This window comes from Gadus macrocephalus, chromosome 8 (genome assembly GCF_031168955.1).
Source record: "Gadus macrocephalus chromosome 8, ASM3116895v1".
NCBI lineage: Eukaryota > Metazoa > Chordata > Actinopteri > Gadiformes > Gadidae > Gadus > Gadus macrocephalus.
Window position 1 is genome coordinate 19900209 of NC_082389.1, and position 26511 is coordinate 19926719.

General features: G+C 44.8%; 1 protein-coding gene across 1 annotated transcript; it reads left to right on the forward strand.

Annotated features, from left to right (window-relative positions):
* Positions 1 to 1426: 1426 nt before the first annotated feature.
* Positions 1427 to 18919, forward strand: LOC132462515 (uncharacterized). The gene is made up of 4 exons (XM_060058073.1): positions 1427 to 1932; positions 2009 to 2063; positions 2570 to 5017; positions 18000 to 18919. The coding sequence occupies exons 1-4, from the start codon at positions 1840 to 1842 to the stop codon at positions 18917 to 18919; spliced, it is 3516 nt and encodes a 1171-aa protein (XP_059914056.1). The 5' UTR covers positions 1427 to 1839.
* The last annotated feature ends 7592 nt before the right edge of the window (positions 18920 to 26511 follow it).

Sequence of the window (26511 nt, forward strand, 5' to 3'; positions counted from 1 at the left end):
TTTCGCGGGGGGACGTTCCAGGTGACGTTCCGATCAAAGTGGCTACGGAAGAAGAGTGATGAAGCGCAGAGATAGGCGGTGGTATGTGCGCCCTTTAAATACCACACGAGATCATGATGGGGAATTTGTTTCTCTGGTGCTTCCAATGCGAAGCATGGACGAGGAGAGGCATTTCCAGTATTTTCGGATGTCGGCGCCAAAGTTTGATGATCTCATTTCGCGAGTCATCCGATATCTTCCCGACTCACCAAAACCGGCCCTTGTCAGGGAGCAGCTGGCAGATTATTTTTTGTCAGATGCTGGCGTGTTTCCCCACCAGTACAATGTGCTACGATTGGGTATGCGCTCTGACCAATAAATGTATATACATTGGTCACTTGGAAGCATGACTTTTATCATGTTATCATGTTACACAAGTTACCTAATTTGGTTTACGTCAAACTCATTAATTCATATCCATATAAAATGTTTATCGAGCTATTGCCTTGACAGATGAATGAATTATTTAAGTGTAGGCCTACAGCCAAAGGCTTTAAGCTATAGCGCATAATGTCCACAGAAATTATATGGTAGGCAACATTATTAGAGAAAAGGGGTTTATTTATCAAATACAGAAAATAGTCCCACCATACACGCACACATTTTTCATTCACTACACACTCACGCTTTCAAATTTCATTCACTCAAAGAGGCTACTGAACTTTCACACAGAACATGAACATTTATGTTTCACATAGAACGTGAACACAAAACATTACGTAATTAATTCAAATAGGCTAATTCTAAAACAAATAAGGCCAGCAATAGAACGAATATCGGGTGACAAGAAGATCATTAAAATGGCTCACAATCCCGCATCAGCTGTCTGATGTCGCGCATCAAAATAGCACTTTGACCCTGTGGAAGGGTTCGCATAAATTGGCACAGATAATTAGCAAAAGAGACGTCAAGTCATTCTTATCACGTTCCCGCATCCTCTCATATGTTCTTCTGTAAATATAACCTATAGTAGTAATAATGTACAATATTTGCAGTATCGCCCCCACCGACAACGCTTGGTATTGCATGGATCGGCGCGTCGCGTATCAAAAATTTGGAGGACGCGTTTTGCTACGCTTCGACGCTTAATGGCGGCCGAAGCGTCGCGTAGCCTTTTGGACGCGTAAGCGTAGCGTTGCGTCGACTATGTAAGGGCCCTAAGTCTTGTTTTCTGTTTTGGGAGTATTAGCGTAATTACTACTACTATTTGCTGTAACGCAGTAATATAACGCAATGTGCGTCAAGACAGTCTCTCTCTCTCTCTCTCTCTCTCTCTCTCTCTCTCTCTCTCTCTCTCTCTCTCGGACGGTAAAGTAAAGCGCTAAATTACACGTAGTGTGGGCGGATATTAACGAGTATGAGACAGGACGTAAACAAACTTTAGTTTCTGTTATTGTTAAGTAGGCTATTAATACTCAGTCCTGTATAAGATGACCAATACTAGTTTTTTTTTATTGCCAGATACACGACAGCAATCAGTAAAATATTGTGATGTGAGTACAGTATTTCATATGTTAGCTATGCGTATAAGCTGTCCTGGCACCGCTGCTCAATCTCTCTCCTCTGGCCATGAATTCTCTCCCTGCTCTCTGGGACACATAACGGGCTCATAATTGTAGGGCTGCGGTCCGTCATATGTACTGTATACATTTACAGTTTCCTCTGGGTCAGAACCTGAACCAGGATCCATTGTTTTCCTATTGTCTAAACTGACCGGTCTCCCTCTGTGTGGCAAACTATATCCAAATACTTTTTTCATTTTTTCAACACTATATTCCAAATTGTATTTCTTTACTAGTAATGTTATTGGGGTGTGAAGATGACAAGACCAAAAGATGGAGGAGGAATTGTCATGAAGAAAAAAATAAACGACCAAGAAGGACTGCACAATTGGTGAGTGGCATGGCCTGGCATATTTGGGCAAAGCTGCAGCAGATATTATTTTAATACATTATTTTCCCCCTTACAGCCATCCCGCCCTGCAGCTGCCATTGTCCAATTGGGAACTAATGAGCCATCTTTAAGTAAGTTGTGTGGGTGTGACTGAGGTTCTGGGTTTCCAAGTGCAAAGGAGAGACATCGGCCCTTAATTAATTTTGATTTAATTCTGAGAATCACTGAACCTGTAATATTTAGTCCACACACAGACCCTGTCACAGGTAGGGAGAGGACAGAGCATGTTTAAAGTATGAAACGTGAGTTTAGATTATCTCCTCAGCCATGTGTAAAACTTTTCATTGAATAGACCAGACTGCCTCCTATCTGCTATACTCAGCCAAACAGGTGGGGAGCACACACACAACCACATCCCTCTGCAGACATTCATGTCCCCCAGTTTGCAATCATTGAAGTTTAAGATACTATATTCCTGTTTATCAGTTTCCAATTATTGTGTCTCACATGATGACTGTCCATATGTCAATTTTATAAAATTTTGCTATTGTCAATACAATCTTAAAATGGCTTATGCAGATGGGAGTGGGTAAAGCTTTTGCTTTAGCTGTTTCTTTTCCTCGTGTGGTTCTTACAGACGATGGACATTCGACACAAGGGGCCGGAAGTGAACCATCCCCACATAGGGCCCCGAACGGAGAAGGACCATCCTCCCACTGTCCCAGCGGAGGCCCGCCAGCCTCCAACTTCACATCAGTCTCTGGAATTCCTTCTGATGTCCTAACTGAACTGCAGGGCAATGATAATGAACCAGAAGTGCTCCCTGATAACGCCGATTGGATTTTTGATGATGGAGGACTTACCTTCTGTGAAGGATTTGAAGACAGTTTAGATGAGGGGAGTGCACAGTCAACTTGCGAGGACAAAACAGACTTGCCTTTGTATGACAATGCATCGATAACTGTTCCAGAGTGCCTTTTGATTATCATGGCTTATGTGAACTGCCATAAAGTAACTGATACGGCCCTTAGCGACTTGCTCAAATTGTGCAAATTGCTTTGTCCCCATAGTCTGAATACAGATCGCTTGAACAGTGTACAGAAGTTCAAAGACTATTTTTTTTCTCAGTCTGCTTCATCCCCTATTTTACATAAATATTGCAGTAAATGTTTTGTGTCCATAGAGGGTGAACAGTTGCAATGTCAGTCTTGTGCGACTAGTGTGTCAGAAGAAGGATACTCCTCATATTTCATTGAGGTTCCAATTGATGCTCAAATAAGGTCATTTTTTCTTACACCTGGTTTTCAGGAGAAGCTTAACTTTAGATTCAGCCGGAATAAAAAAGATCCAAACAACATTGAAGACATATATGATGCAGACATTTACAAAAAGCTTGTAGATCAGGGTGGTCCTCTTAGTAACCCTAATAACATATCCCTTACTTGGAACACAGATGGGGTACCTGTTTTCAGATCATCTAAGTTTTCAGTGTGGCCTTTTTATTGTGTCATTAACGAACTGAGCTTCATTGAACGCACAAAAAGACAAAATATGATATTTGCTGGGCTTTGGTATGGTGATTCAAAACCATCCATGCATACTTTTCTTAAACCACTAAGCGACACACTGAGAAAACTTGAAGATGATGGAATCCTTGTGCAACCTGCAGAGGCATCTGAACCCTTTGTGTCTAAAGTGCTAACTATTGCAGGAACATGTGACTTGCCTGCCAAAGCGTTAGTACTTAATTCAGTGCAATACAATGGGAAATATGGATGTCATAAATGTGAACAGCCTGGGGAAACTGTGAAGACTGGGGAAAGGGGACATGTTCATGCATTTCCATTCATAACTGAAGATCCAAAAGGGCCACCACGCACAGATGAAGGGTTTGACCTTGATGCTAAAATTGCAGATGACACCGAAAGTACTGTAAAAGGGGTGAAGGGTCCCTGTGTGCTTAGAAAACTAAAAAGTTATAAGTTAATTCAAGGCACTGGCATTGATTACATGCACTCAGCTCTTCTGGGAGTGATGCGCCTTTTGATGGCTCTCTGGTTTTCTCCAGAGTTTTCTTGTAAGCCTTTCAGCATCTCAAAACATAGTAAGGAAATAGACCAGAGATTAAAAGATCTCTCCCCTCCATCTTTAACGAGGTATCCGCGATCAGTGTTATCACACAGAATGTTTTTTAAAGCATCAGAATATCGTGATATTTTGCTCTTTTATGGACCTGTTGTTTTCCGTGGTATCCTTGCAACAGCGTACTACAATCACTTCCTCCTCCTAAGTGAAGCCATTTTCATTCTGTTGATGGAATCCATATCTGTGGAAATGGTTGATCATGCTGAGAAACTGTTGTGGAACTTCTGTTCTCAAATGTGTGATCTTTATGGTGAGCGGTACCTAACTGCAAATGTGCACCTCCTAGTTCACTTGGCCGACAGTGTCAGGGCCCTTGGTCCATTATGGACTCACTCATGTTTCCATTTCGAAGACAAAAACTGCTATTTGTTGAGGCTCATACATGGTACTCAGAATATACCAATTCAGATGGTCTCTGCAGTCAAACTAGTTCAGTCTATACCTGTTATTTCACAAACCATAAAGCCAGCTAATGACATAGCTACATTTTACACTCTGATGACTAAGGACCATAGTTTTGGTCAGGAAAACAATGATAAAAGAATAAAACTTTTTGGAGCATCAAGTGAAGTTCAGTTACAGGAAATTCACATGACTACCTTGGAAAGACATGCTGGTCACTGTATTGATCCTAAAACAGTGAGAAGATATGATGGGGCACAAGTTAAGAGACATTATCTCACATCAAGACATTATGGGAAAGGCCACAATAGAAGAAACAATTGTACAGTTGTTTTTTCAAGTGGAGCAGAGCTAAAATACGGACAGGTTGAGTTCTTCCTTACGTCTGAACAGTCTGGTGTCAAATGGGCTCTTATTAATGAATTTGAATGTGCAGATTTTACTTTGCTTAGAGATAGTGTCACAAATGGTACCTGCTTTCATGTCGTGCCTCTGTTTGAAACCTCTAAATACAGTAGCAGTTTTGTTGGGAAAAACGGTCTGTCTAGCTACTGGACCAGATAAAATGAGACGGAGAGGTAATAAAGTCTATCGGCACGAGGACCTTGGATTTATTAAGTAAAGTGGCAACGGTTATACAGAGTCATAAAGCGTGAGAAATCGAATATGTCTAAGTCCCTAATCAGCGCTGATGGTTCGTCTGGAGCTTCACCTCCGTGGAAGGTCTGCTTCAGAAGAAGGTGAAGAGTCCCTGTGTGATGCAGTCTTATGCTGTATCCTCCTCTCGATGAGGTGTGTGCGTTTGAGGTGTGTGCGGTTCTGTGTGTTTTGGCTCCCAGGCCCTGAGAGAGCTTCGTAACGGGGAGAGTTCCTCGTGTCTCCGGTGTGATAAATTAAAACGGGGAGTGCCCCCCTGAAATGTCTAGTGTGTGATAATTTAATGTGGCTCTCAGGCCCCTGGTGTGGGCAGAGGTATCTCTTGGTTCCTCCTAACGGGGAAGAGCTCTCAAAATGTCTCCTGTGTGATAAATGAATGTGGCTCTCCCGTTCTGGAGATGATACTGGTGCATTGTCTGAGTGTCCACCATCTGCCTGCCTGGGAGATGGGGCCTTCAGCTCCGGCCTTGACCTGACTATATATTATCATGTTTGTGTTGTTGGGTTAGAGCAAGAGTTGACTATATTATAATGTGTCCATGTGATGTGCTCATCAGGCTAGGGTAGGAGTTAGCTATATTTATAATGTACATGTGATGTACTCAGCAGGTTATTTTTCCCAACAGTGGCCATACGCCATAAAATACCACATATCCAAGGAATGCAGGTAGAGCTCTGTTGAGTTTTCAGGCTTTGATAAATTTGTAGTTCCCTGTCTGCCATGTTTAAAGTTCTTTGTAGTCTCTGTCCATAGGTTTCACCTGAACAACCCCTCTGCTGGCCGAGAAAAGGAACTACCCATGGTTTCTCTCACACCCAGCCCCCAGAGCACGCTCGCTTTCAAGGCGTTATGGCCGCACCCAACGTGGGAGGGAGACACCCTTATCTGTTGTCTTGCACCAAACAGCACCCCGTACTGAGGAGGGAGAGAGAGCGTGTTCTCCTGAGGGAGGGAGAGAGTCACAGGGAGACACACAGTGGATATTCACATTATGGCTAATTTGTTTTAGTTTTAGTTTTGTTTTTTGTCTTCCTAGGACAACAGTTATCATTCATGATGATGAACATCGAAGTTCATGAGGAGGTTATAAGGACAATAACGTTGATACTTTAATAGGACAACAGTGATGATAATCTAATGCAATTGGACTAAAGAAGGTGTTGCTATTAACTAAGTGATTAATATTATTTTCACACAGGAAAGAATAATTGAATAAATATGGATATGATTAAAGAAGGAGAATAATAATAAAATAAAGTAATCTTGATAAACTGTACAAGTAGGACTACACCTATTAAAATATGGGGTGTATCTCTTTTGTCAAGGATGACAGGTGGATTGACGCCACATCTGCTGGGAAGGGGTCCTACATGCTATGTTGTCAATTTGGATTCGGAAGTAGTGGGTTTACCTTTCAAATGCCACTACTGCTGCTGCAACACTTTAATAATTTTAACTCTGATAAATTACCTTTTGTTTTATAGTTTCCCTGATGTGTATCCAATACGCACACACTTGGCTGCATAGGGCAGATGGGGCTGAAGACTCTGTCTCCATCCCTCCACTTTGCGATCTATACCACCATATAGGTGGGGATTGATTGTATCCCAAGTATGGCATCCTGCAGCGAGCCAGTATGGAAGGCTGGTTAGCCAACGACGGGTAAGATCCCACCTTGACACCCGGGACGACCTAAGGCAGGCACAGTCACGATTACTTGGCAGAGTCGCTGTGGCACTGGCATACTTGATCATGAAGTCACGAGCTGCAACAATCATAGGAAGTGCCGGGTGGGGTGTAGGGTGGAGGAGGAACAGGAGTCAGATATGTCAGCTCTGGCAGCAGAGGTGGTCATGGAACGGGGCATGTCGCGTTTTATTTTATTTTACATTTGTGGTATAGAAGCCCACTAACACATGTACGTTTTTCGGATTAGTGCATGACTTTGGAACAGCGTGGTTTCAGGCGGCTGATGGTAAACCCACCCATATTGGGCTTTGGTTTTGGACACACTGGTTCGATTTCCCTTCCCAAAAGATTGGCCTTAATTTGCTGATGGTTAAGGTTAGACGTTTCGACGTTGGTTGCACCAATGGCGTTCTTAGATTTGCTTATCGTTTAATGCACATGGTTTTGACCATGTGCATTTTGAGGAGAATTAGGAAAATTTTTGAAAACAAGGTTTTTCTTCACCATACTTGCAAACAATGATTGACATCCAGCTAAATGAGTGTGAAATATTTGAAAAAACAGTGTTCAACAGATGGGTAGAAGCAGTCCCATCAGAAGACCAAAGTGCGACTACGGTAATCAAGGTTCTGACTAGAGAAGTCATGCCAAGGTTTGGAATTCCGTCACAAATTAGCTCAGGCGATAGGGCAGCGTTTATTCAGAAAACACTCAAACAAGCGATTCAACATTTGCATGTCAAATAAAGACTAGATTACGCCCCAATCCTCAACCACAAGGTATGGTGGAAGGAGTGAATGGGATGCTCAAGACAAAAAATTAACAACATTTGGGCAAGCACTAAATTGAATTGATGCACTACCACTGACACTAATGAGTTATCGCATGACAACTAACAGAACGACACATCTAACCCCGCATGAAATGCTTAAGGGTCGACCCATGCCTTCACTTAACATTCGAGGGTGCCAAAAGGGACTTCCATTAGAGTAATTAGAAATAGAATTAAGGAAAATATGTTTGAACATCTAACTGTTGTACATAAGTTTGTAATTCCAGCAAGAGAAACACAAAGTTCCAGGGCCAGAGGAGGAGCCAGATGCAGACACGCCCGGAGCCGACGAACTACCCAAGAATGATGCAATCAGATTTCGGCAGGGTTACAGTCCCTCAGATTAGAGTTGGCAGAGAGCTCCGGCATTAATGACCCCTTCACAGGATGGATGGAGAGCCCAATGAGCGATGGGCGCTACAGGTGCAGCAGGTAAGCTTGCCATCCAAGCTTACCTGGGGATCGAGTATACACCGGAGAGTTTGGACGCGGGACCGCCAGAGGGGCCCGACCTGATCCGGCTGGAGAACATGGTGGGCTGCCCCATTCCCGTCCCCGCCAACGGCAATACCCCCCTCCCACCTGATGCACCCACGTCGCCCGGACCAGGGATCTGCGTTCCGGTACCAGGGGCTGCGGCCCGTTCCCTTAAGGCTTGAGGGCGCCCCTGGCTGTATTCGCTTCTGTACGCTTCACTGTTTTTAGCCGCTCCCATATCTATGCCCGCGTCTACGCAACCGACGCCGGGAACGCAAATGTTGTTTATATCGCTGTCCCACTAGATGGAGCTCGGGGATACACACGGGCGAGATTCCAGGGGCCTTGATTGCCCGTTTATCAGATGAGGTCCTGAGCGCAGCTGAATAAAAGGGTCTAATGCTCAGGTGGCGCCTTGCGACCACCTGCCCGTGATGACGCTCAGGACTATTCCGTGGTTTCAGTTGTTCCCGTGCCCCGGGCCTACCCTGAATACCCCATGCGTGTGATTGCTTATTGTTACACGACCAGTTAACTCCTCCTCACATCCTTAGTGTGTGGTCATCTAGGGATGGGTTGAGGGGGATTGCCAATCGTTGTCTACCTCATATCTTTCTGATGTTATTATTTAGGGACACGTTTCATGGTTACATTTCTTTCCTGTGATCGTTAGTGTAGTGTTTGTTTTATTGTTGCATTTTGATATTGTTATTGTTTACTGTTAGTCTTATTGCTGCTTTTTGCTGATACTGTTTTTGTTTGGAGTTTGTTTTATTGTTGCATTTTTGTTGTTATTATGGTTTGGTGTTGGTTTTGTTGTATGGCCAGCTTTGTTGTTGGTTGTTGTTTTTTGGTATCGTTTGATATTTGTTTTTTGTATTATTGTATGCTTGTGGTATGTTTTTTGTGTATTATCTGCTGCCAGTATTGTTGGTATTGTCTGCTCGCGATGTAAGGCCGGGGTGGATGCCACCCCCTAGGTGGGGTGTGTATGGCATACCCATGTCTGACACATGGGTGGCGTTTCTCCCACGTGGTTCCCCATACCCCCGGTCCAGCGAGTTGTTTTAGTCCCATGCTCATGGTTGTTTGTTTTTATGATCGTTTTGCCTTCTTTCTGTTATTTCTAAAAGTGTTATGATGATAGTCCCGCGCTGGAGTCCTATCCCTCGTACCCCTAATGAGTAAAAGTCATCTTGCGACGACTTGAGGGGGATATGTTGGGCAAAATAACCTGCTGAGTACATCACATGCATTTTATAAATATAGCTAACTCCTACCCTAGCCTGATGAGCACGTCACATGGCAGTCACATTACAATATAGTCAACTTTTAACGCCTGATGAGCACATCACATGGCAGTCACATCACAATATAGTCAACTTTTAACACATAACACATACATGATAATATGGTCAGGCCAAGGCCAGAACCAAGGCCCCATTCCTCCTCCAGGCAAATGGTAGACACTCAGACAATGCACTAGTCATCCTCAAGAACGGGAGAGCCACAAACAGGAGACTCTTTGAAGCTCTCCCCCGTTAGGAAGAACACAAGAAGATACACATGCATATACTAGGGGCCTGGGAGCCAAGGTCAAGCAAAAACACACAGAACCATACACATCTCAAACGCACACACACCTCATCGAGAGGAGGATACAGCATAAGAATGTATCACACAGGAACTCATCACCTTCTTCTGAAGCAGACCTTCCACGGAGGCGAAGCTCTGGACGAACCATCAGCGCTGATTAGGGACTTAGACATATTCGATTTCTCACGCTTTATGACTCTGTATAACCGTTGCCACTTTACTTAATAAATCCAAGGTCCTCGTGCCGACAGACTTTATTACCTCTCCGTCTCATTTTATCTGGTCCAGTAACTAGACAGACCGTTTTTCCCCACATATTACGCGACAGTGTATAGCGCAGCCGGCAATACAGGTGTACCAACCCCTTTCCCCCCCAGACTAGAGCAGCCCCGCATCTAACTTCAGACCACGGCCCTAGCTCTTTCCTAGCTGGTCTTCAGTGTGCCCTCATGCAATTGAGTTGCAAGCAACCCCAGCGCGTTCGACACACCAAAAATAACAAACACAAAAAAAACAAAAAAACAACAACAAACAGCGGTAAGCACTCTATTCCTAGCGAGGGTTCACGTGTGCTCCGGTAGAATCTAACCTACCACCCCCCCACAGTTACCACTACACCTGCACCCAATTCGCCTACCTGCAACGCAAACGTCAGAAACCGCAGGTAGCCTCCCAAATGGCACTCCTCCTCCTCGGCAAATCAACCAAAGCAAACCACTATCAAACCAAATTAACAACGAAATCTCAATGAACACCAAAACACTAAATTATCATTTACCAACTACAAACTTAGCGTGTGTCTCCCCATTTTCTGATAATTTGACTGCACAGGCAATTTATTCCCATCAGTACAATCCAAAAGCCAATTCAACTATACAGCCAAGTCAAAACAAAGCATACTTACAATTAAGTTACCTTACCAAATTTTGGAAAATGGATCCCGGACGAGCCCCCATATGTCACATGCTCTAGCATGCAACATGAAATGGGGGAGACCACGCCGTTTTACAATAATAAAATAATTTATTATAGTAAGATAATTTTACATATAATTAAATAGAATAAAGATAAAGAAGTGTGGTGTAAATCAGTTAAATGTAAAGTAACCCAAAGTGTCATGCAAAAGTCAGTCTGTGTGTAACCAAACAAAGGACAAAGAAAACCAACACGCCGGGAGGAGGGAGCGACCATGACTGTTGTGAAAGCAGGCTTTTAACCTGCTGCCAACACAGGCACACCTGAACTGCATCACCTATTAAGAGAGAGAGAGAGAACAGGCAAACCAAACAGCCAGGGTGGAGTCAAAGCAAGGGTGGAGTCAAAGACTCACCAGGGTCGTCACATATTGCAGACTTAATCTTTAAGACAATGGGTTCTACTTACCTCATACGTGTGTGGCCTGTGGATGTTGTTTTAGCGTCGCGCCCGCCGGGATTCTCTGGACTTTCTTCCAAACGTCGGGGTCACCAAATCTTGCGTTATTTCTTGAAGAAAGTGGTCCAATCCTTGGTCGCTTTTAACTCACTTTATTTGTTAAAGTAGGCATGTTTCGGTATGGTAACTATGAAGCTTAAGGGAGGGAATTGTATCTAACGCGTGTGAGGGACAATATCGTGAGCTTCAAGCCCCGGGCTTATGGTGCGTTCACTCTCCTAGTGATAACGAGACGGCTCGTCAGTGATGACGCGCACGTTTACGCGTATTTCCGACAGCGACCGTTCATGTGCACTCTGCTCGGAATCTAGAAGTTCTTATTCATCAGCGGTATATATCACACCAAGAGGATTACCGCCACCATCTGTTTGGCGTGGAACATAGGTTCTGACTGATTGTCGGGGATCATGGAAGCTGCAAGAAATATATTGTTTGTCATTCGTGCATACCAGCAACACCTTGACAAATGTTTGGAATATCTGCGGGAAAACGATCAGGAAGATATATGGTGAGTCAGAAAAATCATATCAGTATATGTGTGTTCCCTTGTTCATAATTTTTGTATATTGAGATTGTTGGTCTTCTCATTATTTTTGTATCAACAATAGGCCCGAAAGTAATGGCAGTATAGCCTGTGTGGCATCCCGCCACGTGGTCCTCGGCCTGGACGGGCCCGGGGTACCGTGGAGGACGGGGTGTACCACCCCCACCCACCAGCCGGCGAGAGAGAGCAGCCCTTTCGGCACCCCAATCAGGGTGATTGGGGGACACCTGGCCGAAAGCGGAGGAGCCATTTTAAGAGGAGGACCAGCACAGCACGGCTCGGGTGCAGGAAGGAAGGGCTCGTGGCAGCAAGAGAGCCTAGAGGCCCACGGAGGCCCTAGAGACCGCGTCTCCTTCTTTGGGGTGATTGTTTCAAGTTGACTGTTAATAAATGCCTGCCATGGCTAAAACCCGAAGGCCAAGCGAGTTTTGTTCGCGGAACCCGGTCCAACCGAGGACCGGGTTACCACACCTGTTATTAAAGTGGGATGCAGTAGCCTAGTTCTATTTGCAGGGTAATAATGTGGCTGTTAGGTAGGCTAAGCCACTTTGGTCAAAACCCCTTGCCAAATAGCAAAAAGATAATGCCATTTATTATAGCCAATTAATGGCAATTAGAAAAACAAATGCAGAAAGGCAAAGATAATATGCTATAAAAATACAGATTACAATAGTGCCAGTAGTTATGGGGGGCTCATTTCCAGACAAAGGGATGCGTGGACTTTTTCACTCATGCAACATCCAACCCCGTACACTCCTTTTGAGTTCTTAAAATCTGTGTTGTCTATTTTGGTTTTGAAGGGATGTCCTCATCCTCCATCTCAGTTTGCCCACTGAGGTTTTGAAGACTGGCACTGAATGGAGAATATTGATGGAGATCGATGACAGTACCTTACAGCGACACCTTCGCCTCACCAAACCTCAATTCCATTTTTTCTTGGATAAGCTGGAAATGATTAGGCCACAAAATGTTGACATCAAGAAGGTGATAATGTTCTTGTGGTACTTGTCAAACCAAAACAGTTTCAGGGAGCTGTCGGACAAGTTCGATATATCCCAAGGGGCTGCCCATAATGCCATTGTGGAGATGTTGGACACCACCTGTGAGCTTGCGTCCACATTCATAATCTGCCCATCCAAATGTGAGAAGCGAGGAAATGCAGTGGTGTTCCATCGCAAGTGTGGCATTCACAACATCCTAGGTGCCATAGATGGTTGCCACATCAGAATTCAGAGGCCACCAGTGAGAGGGGTGACTATCTCAATAGGAAATCCTATTACTCTGTTTTATTGGTATTGTTGATGACCGGGGACGATTCATCTTCGCCCCCAGGGAGGGTCCATGACTCTCGCATGTTGAGGGTTTCCCCTTTTTTTGAAGATTGGAGGGAGTCAATGGGAGAATTTAAGCTCCTTGGAGACAGTGCCTATATTTGCAGACACTACCCATTCATTTTCACCCCTAAGAGGGACAATGGAGCATTGAGTGTTGCTGACCAACAGCTGAATGCCAGAGTCAGTAGAGGCAGAGTGGTGGTGGAACATGCTTTTGGAGGACTTAAATGTAGATGGAGGCTTAGGGATCTTCAGAACAGCCGTCTGGATGTCATCGTGAAGATCATCGTCTCATGCTGTGCCCTCCATAACATGTGTATTGGGCTGGCGGAGGGAGCATGCAATGAACACCGTAATGGATGTCCCAGGCAGGGGGATGAAAATGCATAGGGAGAAGAAAGACCCATTCAAGAAGATTTTTATTTTTATTTTTTTATTTCCATTATGGAAGCATGTTTTTTTTTTGCAGGCATTTAAGAAAAAATTTGTTCAATTCATTTCCCTTATTTGCCTGTATTCAAATAAAAAATATATCATTTTGTGACCCTTTGAAAAATATGAAATAAATATACACTTTACAAAATAAATAACAATCAGGATCTTATTTAACAGAAAAATATCAAATAATAACAAAAAGTATACACATGCCTTCAATCCACCATTTCACTCCTTGTCTAATAAGGCTTGCATCATCTTCTTAAAATCAGCATGGGACTCTTCCATGAAACTGAACATTTTATCAAAACGCCTTTGCTTGGCAGCTTCTGCCTCTTTCAGGATTTCGCAAAGGTCTGCCTCCCGCCCCTTTTTCTTTCTTTTTGGGGAGATGACCTGCACGGAGAGCCTGACCTATTCTCCTCTAAGGAATGAGGTTCCCTTAACAGAGCCTCCTCCCTTTGCCGTTCCAATTACCGGGAAGTCCGTGATGTTTCTTATCAAGAAGCTCATTAAATTGGAACTTCATTGTCCCCTGCCCAGTTGAGGATTTGTTATCGATCACTCTTTTGTAGGCATTGTAGCGGGCCAGTGGGTGTGGGGTTTCCACGCTACCAAGTTGAACAGATATGACACAACACACAGCAGTTCCAGTGCACAATCGTTTATTTACCGAGTAAATGAAAACCAGGGTGGAAAAGGGTCATCCACCTCCTATGTGTTCCAGTCCGTCCAACACCTTCCACCTGTCTCTCTCTCCCAGGGCGTTCCGTGCTTCCAGGCGATCACACAGATCCTGCCTGTCCTCTGCTAGCCCTAGCTCCTCTTCCAACTCCGCTTCCAACTCCGCAACTCTGTTTGCTAGCCCTCTCAAGCTAAAGCACCCCTGCCTAACGATCCACAGGCTTGCCTCATTAGAGGGAGGAAGACCATATATGGCTTGGGGGTGGAGCCAGCAGGTTGCCAGACCAACCACTCCCCTCACTCCTCCCTGGCGTCTGCCACACACCCTCCACCTCAGCTCCGACCTAGAGGGAGGGGCGGTCCAGCTCCCTAGAGCAACACTCCTGGACAGGGCCTCTGCAATCGCCTGTGCTGCGTCGTCTCCGGCGTCTCCGTCTCCCGCTGCGGCGGCCTCCGTCTCCCGCTGCGGCGGCCTCCGTCTCCCGCTGCGGCGGCCTCCGTCTCCCGCTGCGGCGGCCTCGTCTCCCGCTGCGGCGGCCTCGTCTCCCGCTGCGGCGGCAGTAGCGGCCCTTTCTGTGGCGGCGGCGTCTCTCTTGCGGCGGCGGCGTCTCTTGCGGCGGCAGCAGCTGCATCTCTTGCCATGGCGAGACAAACCTGCTGGGGCCCAGGACAGGGCACTGCCGCACCTGCAGCCCTGCCGACCTGACCGGCTGTCAGCACTCCCTGCAGCTCCCGGCTACTGGCTAGCTGTGCCATGTTCGCCTCTAATAGCCTCCTCAACAATGCCTCCATGTCTATCTACTCAACTTGGGATTACTTGCCTGCATTCTCCACCATGTGTAGCGGGCCAGTGGGTGTGGGGTTTCCACGCTACCAAGTTGAACAGATATTATGACCCATCACACAGCAGTTCCAGTGCAGAATGGTTTATTTACCGAGTAAATGAAATGAAAACCAGGGTGGAAAAGGGTCATCCACCTCCTATGTGTTCCAGTCCGTCCCACACCTTCCACCTGTCTCGCTCTCTCCCAGGGCGTTCCGTGCTTCCAGGCGATCACACAGATCCTGCCTTTCCTCTGCTAGCCCTAGCTCCTCTTCCAACTCCAACCTCAACCTCCCCACATGTCTGTTTGCTAGCCCTCTTAAGCTAAAGCACCCCTGCCTAACGATCCCCAGGCTTGCCTCGTTAGAGGGAGGAAGACCATATATGGCTTGGGGGTGGAGCCAGCAGGTTGCCAGACCTACCACTCCCCTCACTCCTCCCTGGCGTCTGCCACAGCATCTATTAATGTTGCCCACTTACGAGACACCTTTTCGTGGTCAAAAGAAAGGGAGAAATGCTCAGAAAATTTCTGGGAAATGTCTTGCCAGAAGGCCTTCCGTTGCCCCCTTGTTTGCTTGACTCTGTCCGTAAGCTCAGCCAGAGTTTGGGGGAGCACAGCTTGGCCATCGGTGAGGTGGCCACGCATCAGGTCAATCAAATTTAGGGTTTGGTCGGTTGTGAAGACCTGATGGGGCTTGATGGAGGTGCTGGAGAGGTCTTGGGGAAAAAAACACAACTATTAACAGTAACACAAATCAAGTTCTGAGGTCGCTTCATTCCCATACCAAAATCAATTCACACCATTAATTTATAGGTGACACATCTGTCTGATGTATCATTTGGAATAACCCTCCTGCGACATGCTTATCAGGTTAACCTACATAAAAAATGTATTTATCGCCACTACAACAGAAATGCCATGCCAATGAATTGGAGTTCAAGTAGCCTACTTGAAACGCATGCAAATGTCTCTGAATTATATTTCACTTAATAGAATTGGAGACCTTTCATTTCACTGTAAAACATGTACTGTAGTTCTGTTATGAAAATATTATGAAGTGTTGGACTTGTTTGTTCACTCACCTTGTGGTAGTTCCTTAAAGGGCAACTTCACCCATTTCACATAAGCTTTGTATTTTTAGAACCCCCCTCATATTTTTGAATGGTCTAGCATCATTCCCTTATTTTCTAGAGAGACTGGAGAGATCTGTATCGATCTCCAACACTTCCTGTTTACAATGACGCAATATGACGATTTTTGCGTACAAGAAAATAGGAAGTGTAAGAGGGGATGATTCTCGTAAGACTACAACCACTAGTCCCACCCCCCTCTAGGGGGTGGGACCCACTGACACTACAGACCTATTAGAGCAGTGCCAGTGGGTGGGACTTCACCAGCAGAAACTAACATCCACAGCGTCTGAAGCAAAGATAACAGAGGCTGTTGATAAAACTGAAGTACATTGGTGGAGGGTACTGGATCTGACATAGAAGATGGCACCATGCAAAAGTTCACCATTTCGAAAGAAATACAAACGAGGACTACCGTATTTTCCGCACTATAAGGCACACCGGATTATAAGGCGCACCTTTAATGAATGGCCTATTTTAGAACTGTTTTCATATATAGGGCGCACCGGATTATAAGGCGCATAGAATAGAAGATACTGCAGTCAAACGTTTGACTGGGGTTGCGTTATGCATCGACTAGACCGAGCTGTGCTAAAGGGAATGTCAACAAAACAGTCAGATAAAGTCAAACTTTATTAAGCGTTCTGACAACTCCGGTCACTCCCATGGTAACGATGTTCAAACGTTAATGTGCATATTAACAATATCTGATCAATATCTCTTAACAGTAAGCTCACTTTTTCAGTTCATTACCCGTCTACGAATCCCTCGAATTCTTGTGTGTCCGAATTGAACAGTTGGGCGAGTACGGCATCCAACATGCCCGGATCCCTCTCGTCATTATCCGAGTCAGTGTCGCTGCTGTTGCCTGGCAGTTCAGTGATTATTCCTGCCTTCGTGAAAGCTTGGACCACAGTTGAGACTGTTATATCAGCCCAGGCATCCACGATCCATTGGCAGATAGTGGCGTAAGTCGCCTGGCGCTGTCTCCCCGTCTTGGTGACGTGTGTTTGCCTTCTTGGCCCCGTCCACACAAAGCCGATTTTTTTGGGTGAAACCGCGTAATGCTACGGCCACACCAAACGCGTGTAATGTGCCTAACTTGACGCTTGATCATTGTGTGTCACAAAAATGGTTCAACGCGCCTGTGGCTGCGCTGGATTTAGGAGTCCGAGGTAGGAAACCCAAACGCCGCCGTGTTTGGGTGCATGATAGAGTTTAGATCGGGTTAGATTAAATAATCTCGGATATAAATAACAATAATCGGGTTAAATAACTTCACATGGTGTGTCTGGTGTGTTTCCAGCATTCGTAGTGTTGATCAGCAGATAGTCCGCCAAGACGTTGAGGTTGCTTAGCAACCAGAGACGCTGTCCATGCAAGTGAATGGAGCGTTCCCTCTTCGTCATAACTATCAAACCAAACATCCTTCACATTCAACGAGCGAACATTATGAAAGTAAAATGCACATTTCTCGCTAAAAATGTTGACATAAACGCATTTAATGGCGTAACTATGTTACTATTTCCACCCAGAATAAAGAAAGATGTCGACCGTATGCTTCTGTGCAAGCGTCACTACTCTCTGCCAGTGGCGTCGGGTCAAGCTCCACGCTGATTTGTGCCATTAGTAGATGAAACAAGGAGGGGTCCGATAGGCGGAGATGATCAGCGGGAGTGGCCAGCGAAGCTGTCTATCGTGGTGCATGGTGGGAGTTGTTGTCTTCAATCCACAAGCGCCAAAAAGTCACTTTCTGCCTTTTCTCGGTCAAGACGGCACCAAATTAGAATTTTATTTTATTATTCGACTACATATAGGACCCAATTTCAATACATATTCATGCCTCCACCGGTGAAATGCTCCTTTAAAGGCATACGGGACAGGAGCACTGAAAGGTGAGGACGGGAAGCGTGTGCTGGTGCTGGCTGTGGCACTTGTGCTGGGGTGGGCTGTGGCACTGGTTCTGGTGCTGGCTGTGGCACTTGTGCTGGGGTGGGCTGTGGCACTGGTTCTGGTGCTGGCTGTGGCACTTGTGCTGGGGTGGGCTGTGGCACTGGTTCTGGTGCTGGCTGTGGCACTTGTGCTGGGGTGGGCTGTGGCACTGGTTCTGGTGCTGGCTGTGGCACTTGTGCTGGGGTGGGCTGTGGCACTTGTGCTGGGGTGGGCTGTTGCACTGGTTCTGGTGCTGGCTGTGGCACTTGTGCTGGGGTGGGCTGTGGCACTGGTTCTGGTGCTGGCTGTGGCACTTGTGCTGGGGTGGGCTGTGGCACTTGTGCTGGGGTGGGCTGTTGCACTGGTTCTGGTGCTGGCTGTGGCACTTGTGCTGGGGTGGGCTGTGGCACTTGTGCTGGGGTGGGCTGTTGCACTGGTTCTGGTGCTGGCTGTGGCACTTGTGCTGGGGTGGGCTGTGGCACTGGTTCTGGTGCTGGCTGTTGCACTGGTTCTGGTGCTGGCTGTGGCACTTGTGCTGGGGTGGGCTGTGGCACTGGTTCTGGTGCTGGCTGTGGCACTTGTGCTGGGGTGGGCTGTGGCACTTGTGCTGGGGTGGGCTGTTGCACTGGTTCTGGTGCTGGCTGTGGCACTTGTGCTGGGGTGGGCTGTGGCACTGGTTCTGGTGCTGGCTGTGGCACTTGTGCTGGGGTGGGCTGTGGCACTGGTTCTGGTGCTGGCTGTGGCACTGGTGCTGGGGTGGGCTGTGGCACTAGTGCTGGGAGTGGTACTGGTGCTGGGATGGGCTGTACCAAATGGTAAACGACGCACCAAAATCGCTCTTAATTTTACAACCCAATCCTTAGCAGTGTAGAGGTCAGTTTCCCCTGGTCTTCGATATGTTTGGGTGATGGGATGATGAAGGCTTGGGTCCCAGAAAAGCTGCAGTTTTTCATCCATGTATACTGAAAGAGATTTAAACTTTATATAAATGACACAGATGTTGTAGCAGCCATTGTACTAAACAACCAAGCCTACAGATTGAAGCCTTCCCATTACCTCAATAGCCTAAAATCCCTGCATTGGCTCCCAATAAATTACAGGATTTACTTCAAAGCACATGTTCATAATTCACTAAATGGGATGAGGATCATCCATACAAACTGCGCAGTCAGGTGCTTCTCAGTCGGACAGTGCCTAAATGGAATCACACCAGGGTTTATTTATCAGATAAAAACAGCCAGAAGTAAATGCCTTTATTTCCTTGTAGCCTATGAACCTACTATCCTTTTGCTTTTATTTATGAGAAGCACATACAGTATTGCCACTGTATGGAGGGCTACACTTGCCCTTATCTACAGCTGGTTTACCAGTACACAACCTTTAAAACTGAGCAAAGTCGATGGCAACAGACGGTTACAACGTCAATCAATAGTAAAGTGTAGACATGGCAAAAAATATGTGATATGATGGTTGATTCTTTTATATTGAGTCAAACTTTCTCACCGTTCAAAACTTTTGCGTTGAGGTCCGACATGGTCATGCGCATCACTAGTAAACAATGAGTCACCATACGTCACTAACTGGGCAACTCTGTCAACTAAATTTGGCCCCAGTTGCCGAACGGAAGTAGAATCATAACGGCGTCATGAGGTGGTGTTCACGCGAACTTTCCGACGTCGCGAAAAGGTTTTTCCCATAATTCCCAGCGATGTGAACGCACTTTTAAGCCCGGTTTTCTCTGCGGTTACCTATAGTCTCTGTCCTCTCCCCTTGAAACACGCGCTATTACCCGTCAAGTGGGCGTGGCCTATGTGACGTAATGGCTCCGCCCCTGTCTAAAGGTGCTGCCATCTGTGGCTGGAGTAGTTATTGCAGCTTAAGTGTTCGATCCTGCTTCCCAGTGGCTATGTGAGGGTAAAATTCATTAAAACCAATACTAATAATGTGTTCCGTATTTTGGCATGGTTACTATGGAGCAAAAGGAGGGGAAGCGTGACTAACACGTGCTGAGCGACTCCCAGCTGACCAAATCTTTAACCCTTAAGTCTGGGCTGCTAGTTTCTGGGTTCTCTACTGGCTCTGTAGTCTGTTATGTTCAAATCCACGCGGCCTGTGTGAAGTGGGTGGAGCCGGTGTGACGTATTAGCCTCGGCTTCCTCACTTGCCTGAGGTGCTGCCTTCTGTGGATGGAGCAGCTTTGCAGCCTTCAGTAAGGTCCTGCTCCCCTTGTGGCTATGTATAGTATTTAAGGCTTATATGTTTGCTCTTGCTTCCTAGTGGTTCTGTGAGGGTAATACAGCTTGTGTGTTTGAATCTGCTTCCTAGAGGCTATGTGGAGGCAGCTTATGTTCTTAAAATACGTTACAAATGCAAAAACCCTATTTGCAACTGTTGACAGACTGACCAACCCCCCAACACAAATTCCACCTGATCTCCAATCCACGCAGAAATGCAATGAGTTTGCAGCTTCTATGCTGATAAAATTTAAGGCATTAGACGCGCCATCAATATCTCCACTTGAAACAAAAATGTTGGACTACCACCCTGTTCAGGCAAAAGTAACGTGGCAGGGATGGCATGCTTTAATGTTATAGACTCTAAAACTCTTGTGGAAACTGTTACACAACTAAAGCCATCCACCTGTTGCCTTGATTCTTTACCTACCATCCTCTTTAAGAATGTTTTTGACCGCCTAGCAATAGACATATTGCAGATAGTTAACAACTCTCTCCAGTCAGGCAACTTCCCAAAAGCCTTGAAAACTGCAGTTATTAAACCCCTTTTAAAAAAGCGGAGCCTAGATACCTCTATTATTAACAACTACAGACCAATATCAAATCTACCCTTCATAAGTTAAATCATTGAGAAAGTTTCCTCCAGCAACTTAATCACTTCCTGGCATCAACTGGTTGTTATGACACCTTCCAATCAGGATTTCGACCCCTGCACAGCACTGAGACCGCCCTCATTAAAGTTGTAAACGACATCCGTCTTAACACAGACTCAGTGCTGCATTCGACACTGTAGACCAGGCATCTCCAAACGGCGGACCGCGGTCCGGGTCCGGACCAAGTGACGTTCCTATCCGGACCCATGACCAATTAAAAATATTAATAAAAAAATATTTTTTATATTGTTTTATTTTTTTTTTATTTATTTTTTTTATGATTTCACTATACAAAGCATGATTATGTTAGTAAAATCATTTCTCGCTGAAATACAAATTGAAAAGTAGAATAGTCTGTTGTACAGCATAAAAACAGCACAAAGCAATGATCTTCACAGAGCGAAGATCATGCACTCACCGAACTCCCCCCCTCCCTCCGTCTGTCACGGCATGTGCATTATAGCGTCACTCAAATAATAGCTAATCAAATTTTTTTTTACCGGGAGAGCGATTTGGAATGAGAAAATGGCTTGCTCGAAAATAAGGAAATTTGACCCCGAAAACAGACATTTTAAAGATGAATGGACTGACCAATACATGTTCATTCTCCCGCAGGGCAGTACAAAACCTTTGTTGTGTCTTTTATGTGTTGAAACCGTGGCGCTGATAAAAAGCGTGAATATTAAGCGGCATTACGAATCCAAACACAGATCCTTCGAGGATAAGTATCCCCAGAAGTCAGAAGTAGGAGCGTGGAAAATATCCGAGCTGAGTGCTCAGTATGAGAGGTCTACGCGTGTCTTCACACACTCATTTACAGGCCAGCAGCGTTCAAATGAATGCTCACTTAAGATTGCATGGATTTTGGGGCAACATAAAAAAACTTTCAGTGACACGACTGTTGTGAAGGAGTGCTTGAACGCCGCTGCCGAGACGTTACTACCAATAAGTAATATTTACAATAAATTAATTAATGTGCTAATGTTTCAGTGGAATACAATATACTTATTTCAACTAATTGTAGTGTGTAGGCCTTGTGAATTGGTCTCAGAGTTTGTTCAGACGAACGCAATCTTAAACTGATATCAGTTATAACAATTTATAACAATTTAAATGTGATTCATAAAGACTGAATTCACAACCTATGCATGTAACAAAGTTACAGGTTTTGAAAAACATCCTATAACACAGTTTATGTATTTTTCCTTTTTGAGTAATAGGAATTTACTTTGTTGTAATTTTCTGGATATTACCATCCTTTTGGGGGAGCTTAATTTAAATCTTTGTTTGCCCATAATGTACAGGGTCACCAACAGGGGCAATGGAGTTGAACAAACTTAAACAACAAACCAAGATGGACAAACAGAAGATTGAACACCTAGAGAGCAACATTAAAAACCTGGAGGAGGCAAACAGGGAATTAAAAAATTATAAGGACTTCCTAATTGCCCAAATTCAGGGAGCCCCCAATGTCCATGCCTCTACTAGCAAGTCAGGTACAAAGGCAATACGACTAACGTTATTCATGCAGTATTATGGTATTGCGTCGTATAAATATGTGCTAGATAGATGGCAATAAGAACACATTTTCATTACATTGTTTCAACACCTGAGATCTCCAATTGTTTGGGAATGTGTTCGGGGAATTGTGGGGAAGAAAATGTGATTAGCTGTCATACAGTTGTGTGCTTTCAAAACCTCAAGAGAGTACCCAGAGTGAGCCTACATTGAGTCAGCTTCTTTCTTTTATTGAGTATTGTTTACTTAGAGTTTTGCACCGTTTTTTTTTTTTTTTAAATCTATCGTATAGCCTACATGTAGCCTACGCTCCAAATCCCAAACACGCACTGTGACGTAGGGAACGAGCAAGGCCCAGGCCCGGAGCAGTGAGAGCACAGGCCAGCGGGGGAGTGGGGAGGGGGGGCAATCGTGCTTGAGTACGGAACAGGGCAACTTTGCCTAGTGTGAGTGCGCCCTTATACATCTCTCTGCTTGTCTACTCCTCAGCCCCTCTTCTCACAGGCTCTAAAAGGACTGCAAAGATACTGTCTTCATCATCATCATGTCCCGCCTCCTCCTCAGACTTCAGCTCATCATCCTCTGAAGAAGAGGAGAGGAAGAAGAAAAAGAACACCAAAAAGTCAAAGAAAAAATCGGATTCATACAGCCGTTCAAGAAGTAAGCACAGGTCTTTATAATCAGATTGTTTCTTACACTAAAGTTGCCCATTACTTAACTGTTTTCTATAGTTCATAGACATATTAAAAGCAGCTTAGGTAATAATAATCAGAGAGGAACTAAGAGTTGTTACTTTATGTCCATATACTGCATAGAATTATATATTTTAGTATTCAATACGAATTCTGCAACCCTGTGTAATTGCTACATTGCTGTCATAAGGCTATACTATGTTCCTCTGGTTATATTAGAAATACACTGTCCTGCCCAAAAAAAGGTCCCACACTTGACCATCTTAAGCTTTGATTACGGCACACATTCTCTGTAGCACAATTTAATGAGCTTTATTTGGCACAAAAAGTAAATTGAAGCATTTCTTCCTGATATGCCTCACTGAGGAGTGGTTGTCTTATGGCTACACAGCTGTATAGTCGATATCCCTTATGTTCTCTTCACATTGCATGTGGAAATGCTCTTACTTTCACTATTACAAATAGCCGGGAGTTTTACTGTTGATATTTTATATTTTGATTGCATCAAATGTTTTAAGAGATCTTCTATCACGATCATTCAAGATTTTATCTGAACCATATTTCTTCCTCAAAGATGACGGTTCACCACTATTTATTCTGGTTTAAATAATGCGTTGGATTGGACAGATCTTAACCCGATTTTAGTAGTTTAATCTTCTCCTGAATAGTTTTCCTTGTTTGATGCAGGCCAATAATTTAACAGTTCTGGAACAATGACATCTTTTCCACAACCACAGCATATGTCTTCTGACATGGTTGTTTAAGAAATAAGAAGCTATTCACTGCATCAGTTAGGGTCAAATAACTTGTTGCCAACTGAAACATAGCACTGCAGTTTTTGACTGATGGAAGGCTCTTTCCGATTTGCTTAGTAAAACCCAGGAGGTGACTTTCTTTTTGGCCGGGCCAAAAAGAAAAAGAGGCTGGCGAGTTGGTCTTTGCAAGACCAACTCGCACCGCAGATGTAAGGCATGGAATTCCGGACTTTCTTCGTAGATGCTCTCCAGTATCCAGCGGAGGAACGAAGGCAAACCGGAGGAAGCGTGGAAAGCGGGAAGGCATCAGACTCCGGTTCAGGAAACAGCATCTTGATAAGATTCCTTTGCCTTCTGTCATCATGGGAAACGTACAGTCACTAAGAAACAAACTGGACGAACTCCAGGGTATGGTTCGTTTCCAAAAGGACTACAAAGATTGCTGTGTTTTGGCCTTCACAGAGACATGGTTCACTGAACGCGACCAGGACACAGAACTCGCTATTGACGGCTTTGGAGCTCCCCTGCGCCTGGACCGAGACCCTGAAACTACGGGGAAAAGACAGGGTGGCGGGGTATGTGTGTACATCAATAAAACATACTGTAGTTCGATGACAATCAGGGACCGCATCTGCAAACCGATATCGAACTTTTATCCGTCTCACTGCGCCCCTTTTACTTGCCCCGCGAGTTTCCACAACTTTTCATAACCACAGTATACATTCACCCCAAGGCAAACGCTGCGTCAGCTTGCAGCACTATTTTTGATTCGGTGCAGAAACTGCAGTCCATCTCACCCGATGCGCCAATAATTATTATGGGAGATTTTAATCAAGTGTCGCTTAAAAAGACCTTGCCAAATTTCCACCAGTATGTTTCCTGCCCAACCAGACGGGACAAGATACTGGATATCTTTTACGGGTCGATTAAAAATGCATACAAATCCGTCTCACTCCCCCCGCTGGGCTCAGCGGATCATAACTGTGTGCATTTATTGCCAATTTATAAAACTGCTTTCAAGAAGGAGAGAGTGCAAACTAGGGATGTTAAAGTGTGGACCGAAGACTCCACACTTTGCCTTCAGGAATGCTTTGACTGCACGGACTGGGACACTTTTAAGAACACTTGTGACGATCTTGATGAACTGACAGATGTGTGTTGCTCTTATGCTGTGTTCTGTAAAGACATGATAATTCCTAGCAAAACTGTTAAAATGTATCCAAACAATAAGCCATGGGTAACCAGTGCAGTTAAAGGTGGTCTGGTAAAAAAAGAGGCTGGCCTTCCAACAGGGAAGTTTAGCAGATCAGCATGCAGCCAGCAGGGAGCTGAAAACGGAGATCTCAAAAGCAAAAAATGCTTATAAATCTAAAATGGAAGACAATATGGCATCAAACAATCTGGGTTCTGTATGGTCTAGCATGAGGACCATAGTAGGCCACCAGAATCCAAAAAGCAGCAGCCGTATTAGTCTGAATGGTTTTAACTCTGACATTGAGTTGTCAATCGCTTTTAATGTTTTTTATAATCGTTTTGACACAGTGGATTTTAGCAACACAACTCAGGAACTGGAGGATATGCTTGTAGACACTCAGCACTTTAAAATTGAACAAAAAGAAGTAGAAAAGGCATTTCTTAAAATCAAAGTGAATAAAAGTCATGGGCCAGACAAAATCTGTGGGCGTCTGCTTAAGTCATGTGCAGTTCAACTCAGTCATGTCTTCAATTACATTTTTAACATGTCTCTTAAAGCACAGCATGTGCCAGAAATATGGAAAGATGCGGTCATAGTCCCTGTTCCCAAATCCAGCTGTCCAAAAACTCTCAGTGATTTTAGACCAGTTGCGCTTACCTCTATTTTAATGAAAACCTTTGAAAAGATGGTGAGAACAGAGCTTTTAAGGAAAACTGAGTGTGTGCTTGACCCCTTGCAATTTGCATATAGGCCACACAGGGGAGTAGAGGATGCCACAGTCACTTTATTTAATTCAATTCTCAGTCATTTGGAGGGACCCGGATCTCACACCAGGCTTTTATTTGTTGACTTCAGTTCAGCTTTTAACACCATCCAGCCGCATATTTTAACTAACCGGCTTTTAGAACAATTTGATGTGAGTAAGAATCTTGCAGGGTGGATTCTTAACTTTTTAACATGTAGGACACAGAGAGTGAGAATAAACAGGGCTTTGTCAGACCCTGTCTGCTCATCCACTGGCTCCCCACAGGGCTGTGTGCTTTCGCCTTTGCTTTTTATTCTTTATACCAACATGTGTCGGAGCCAGTACGAAAATAGATTGATTTTAAAGTATGCGGATGACTCGGTAGTAGTCAGCCTGCTTAGGGGTGGGGAGAGCAGCCATGGACCGGTTATAGATGACTTTCTTAGATGGTGTGATGACTCTTATCTTCAGATAAATGTGTCCAAAACAAAGGATATGTTCATTGATTTTAGAAGGCAGGCTCACAGTCAGGAGGCCCTCACAATAAAAGGTCAGACCATTGAACAGGTAACCTCATATAAATATCTTGGGACAGTAATAGATTCTACCCTCAATTTTGATTTAAATTGTGAAGCTGTGTGCAAGAAGGGTCACCAGCACCTACACTGTCT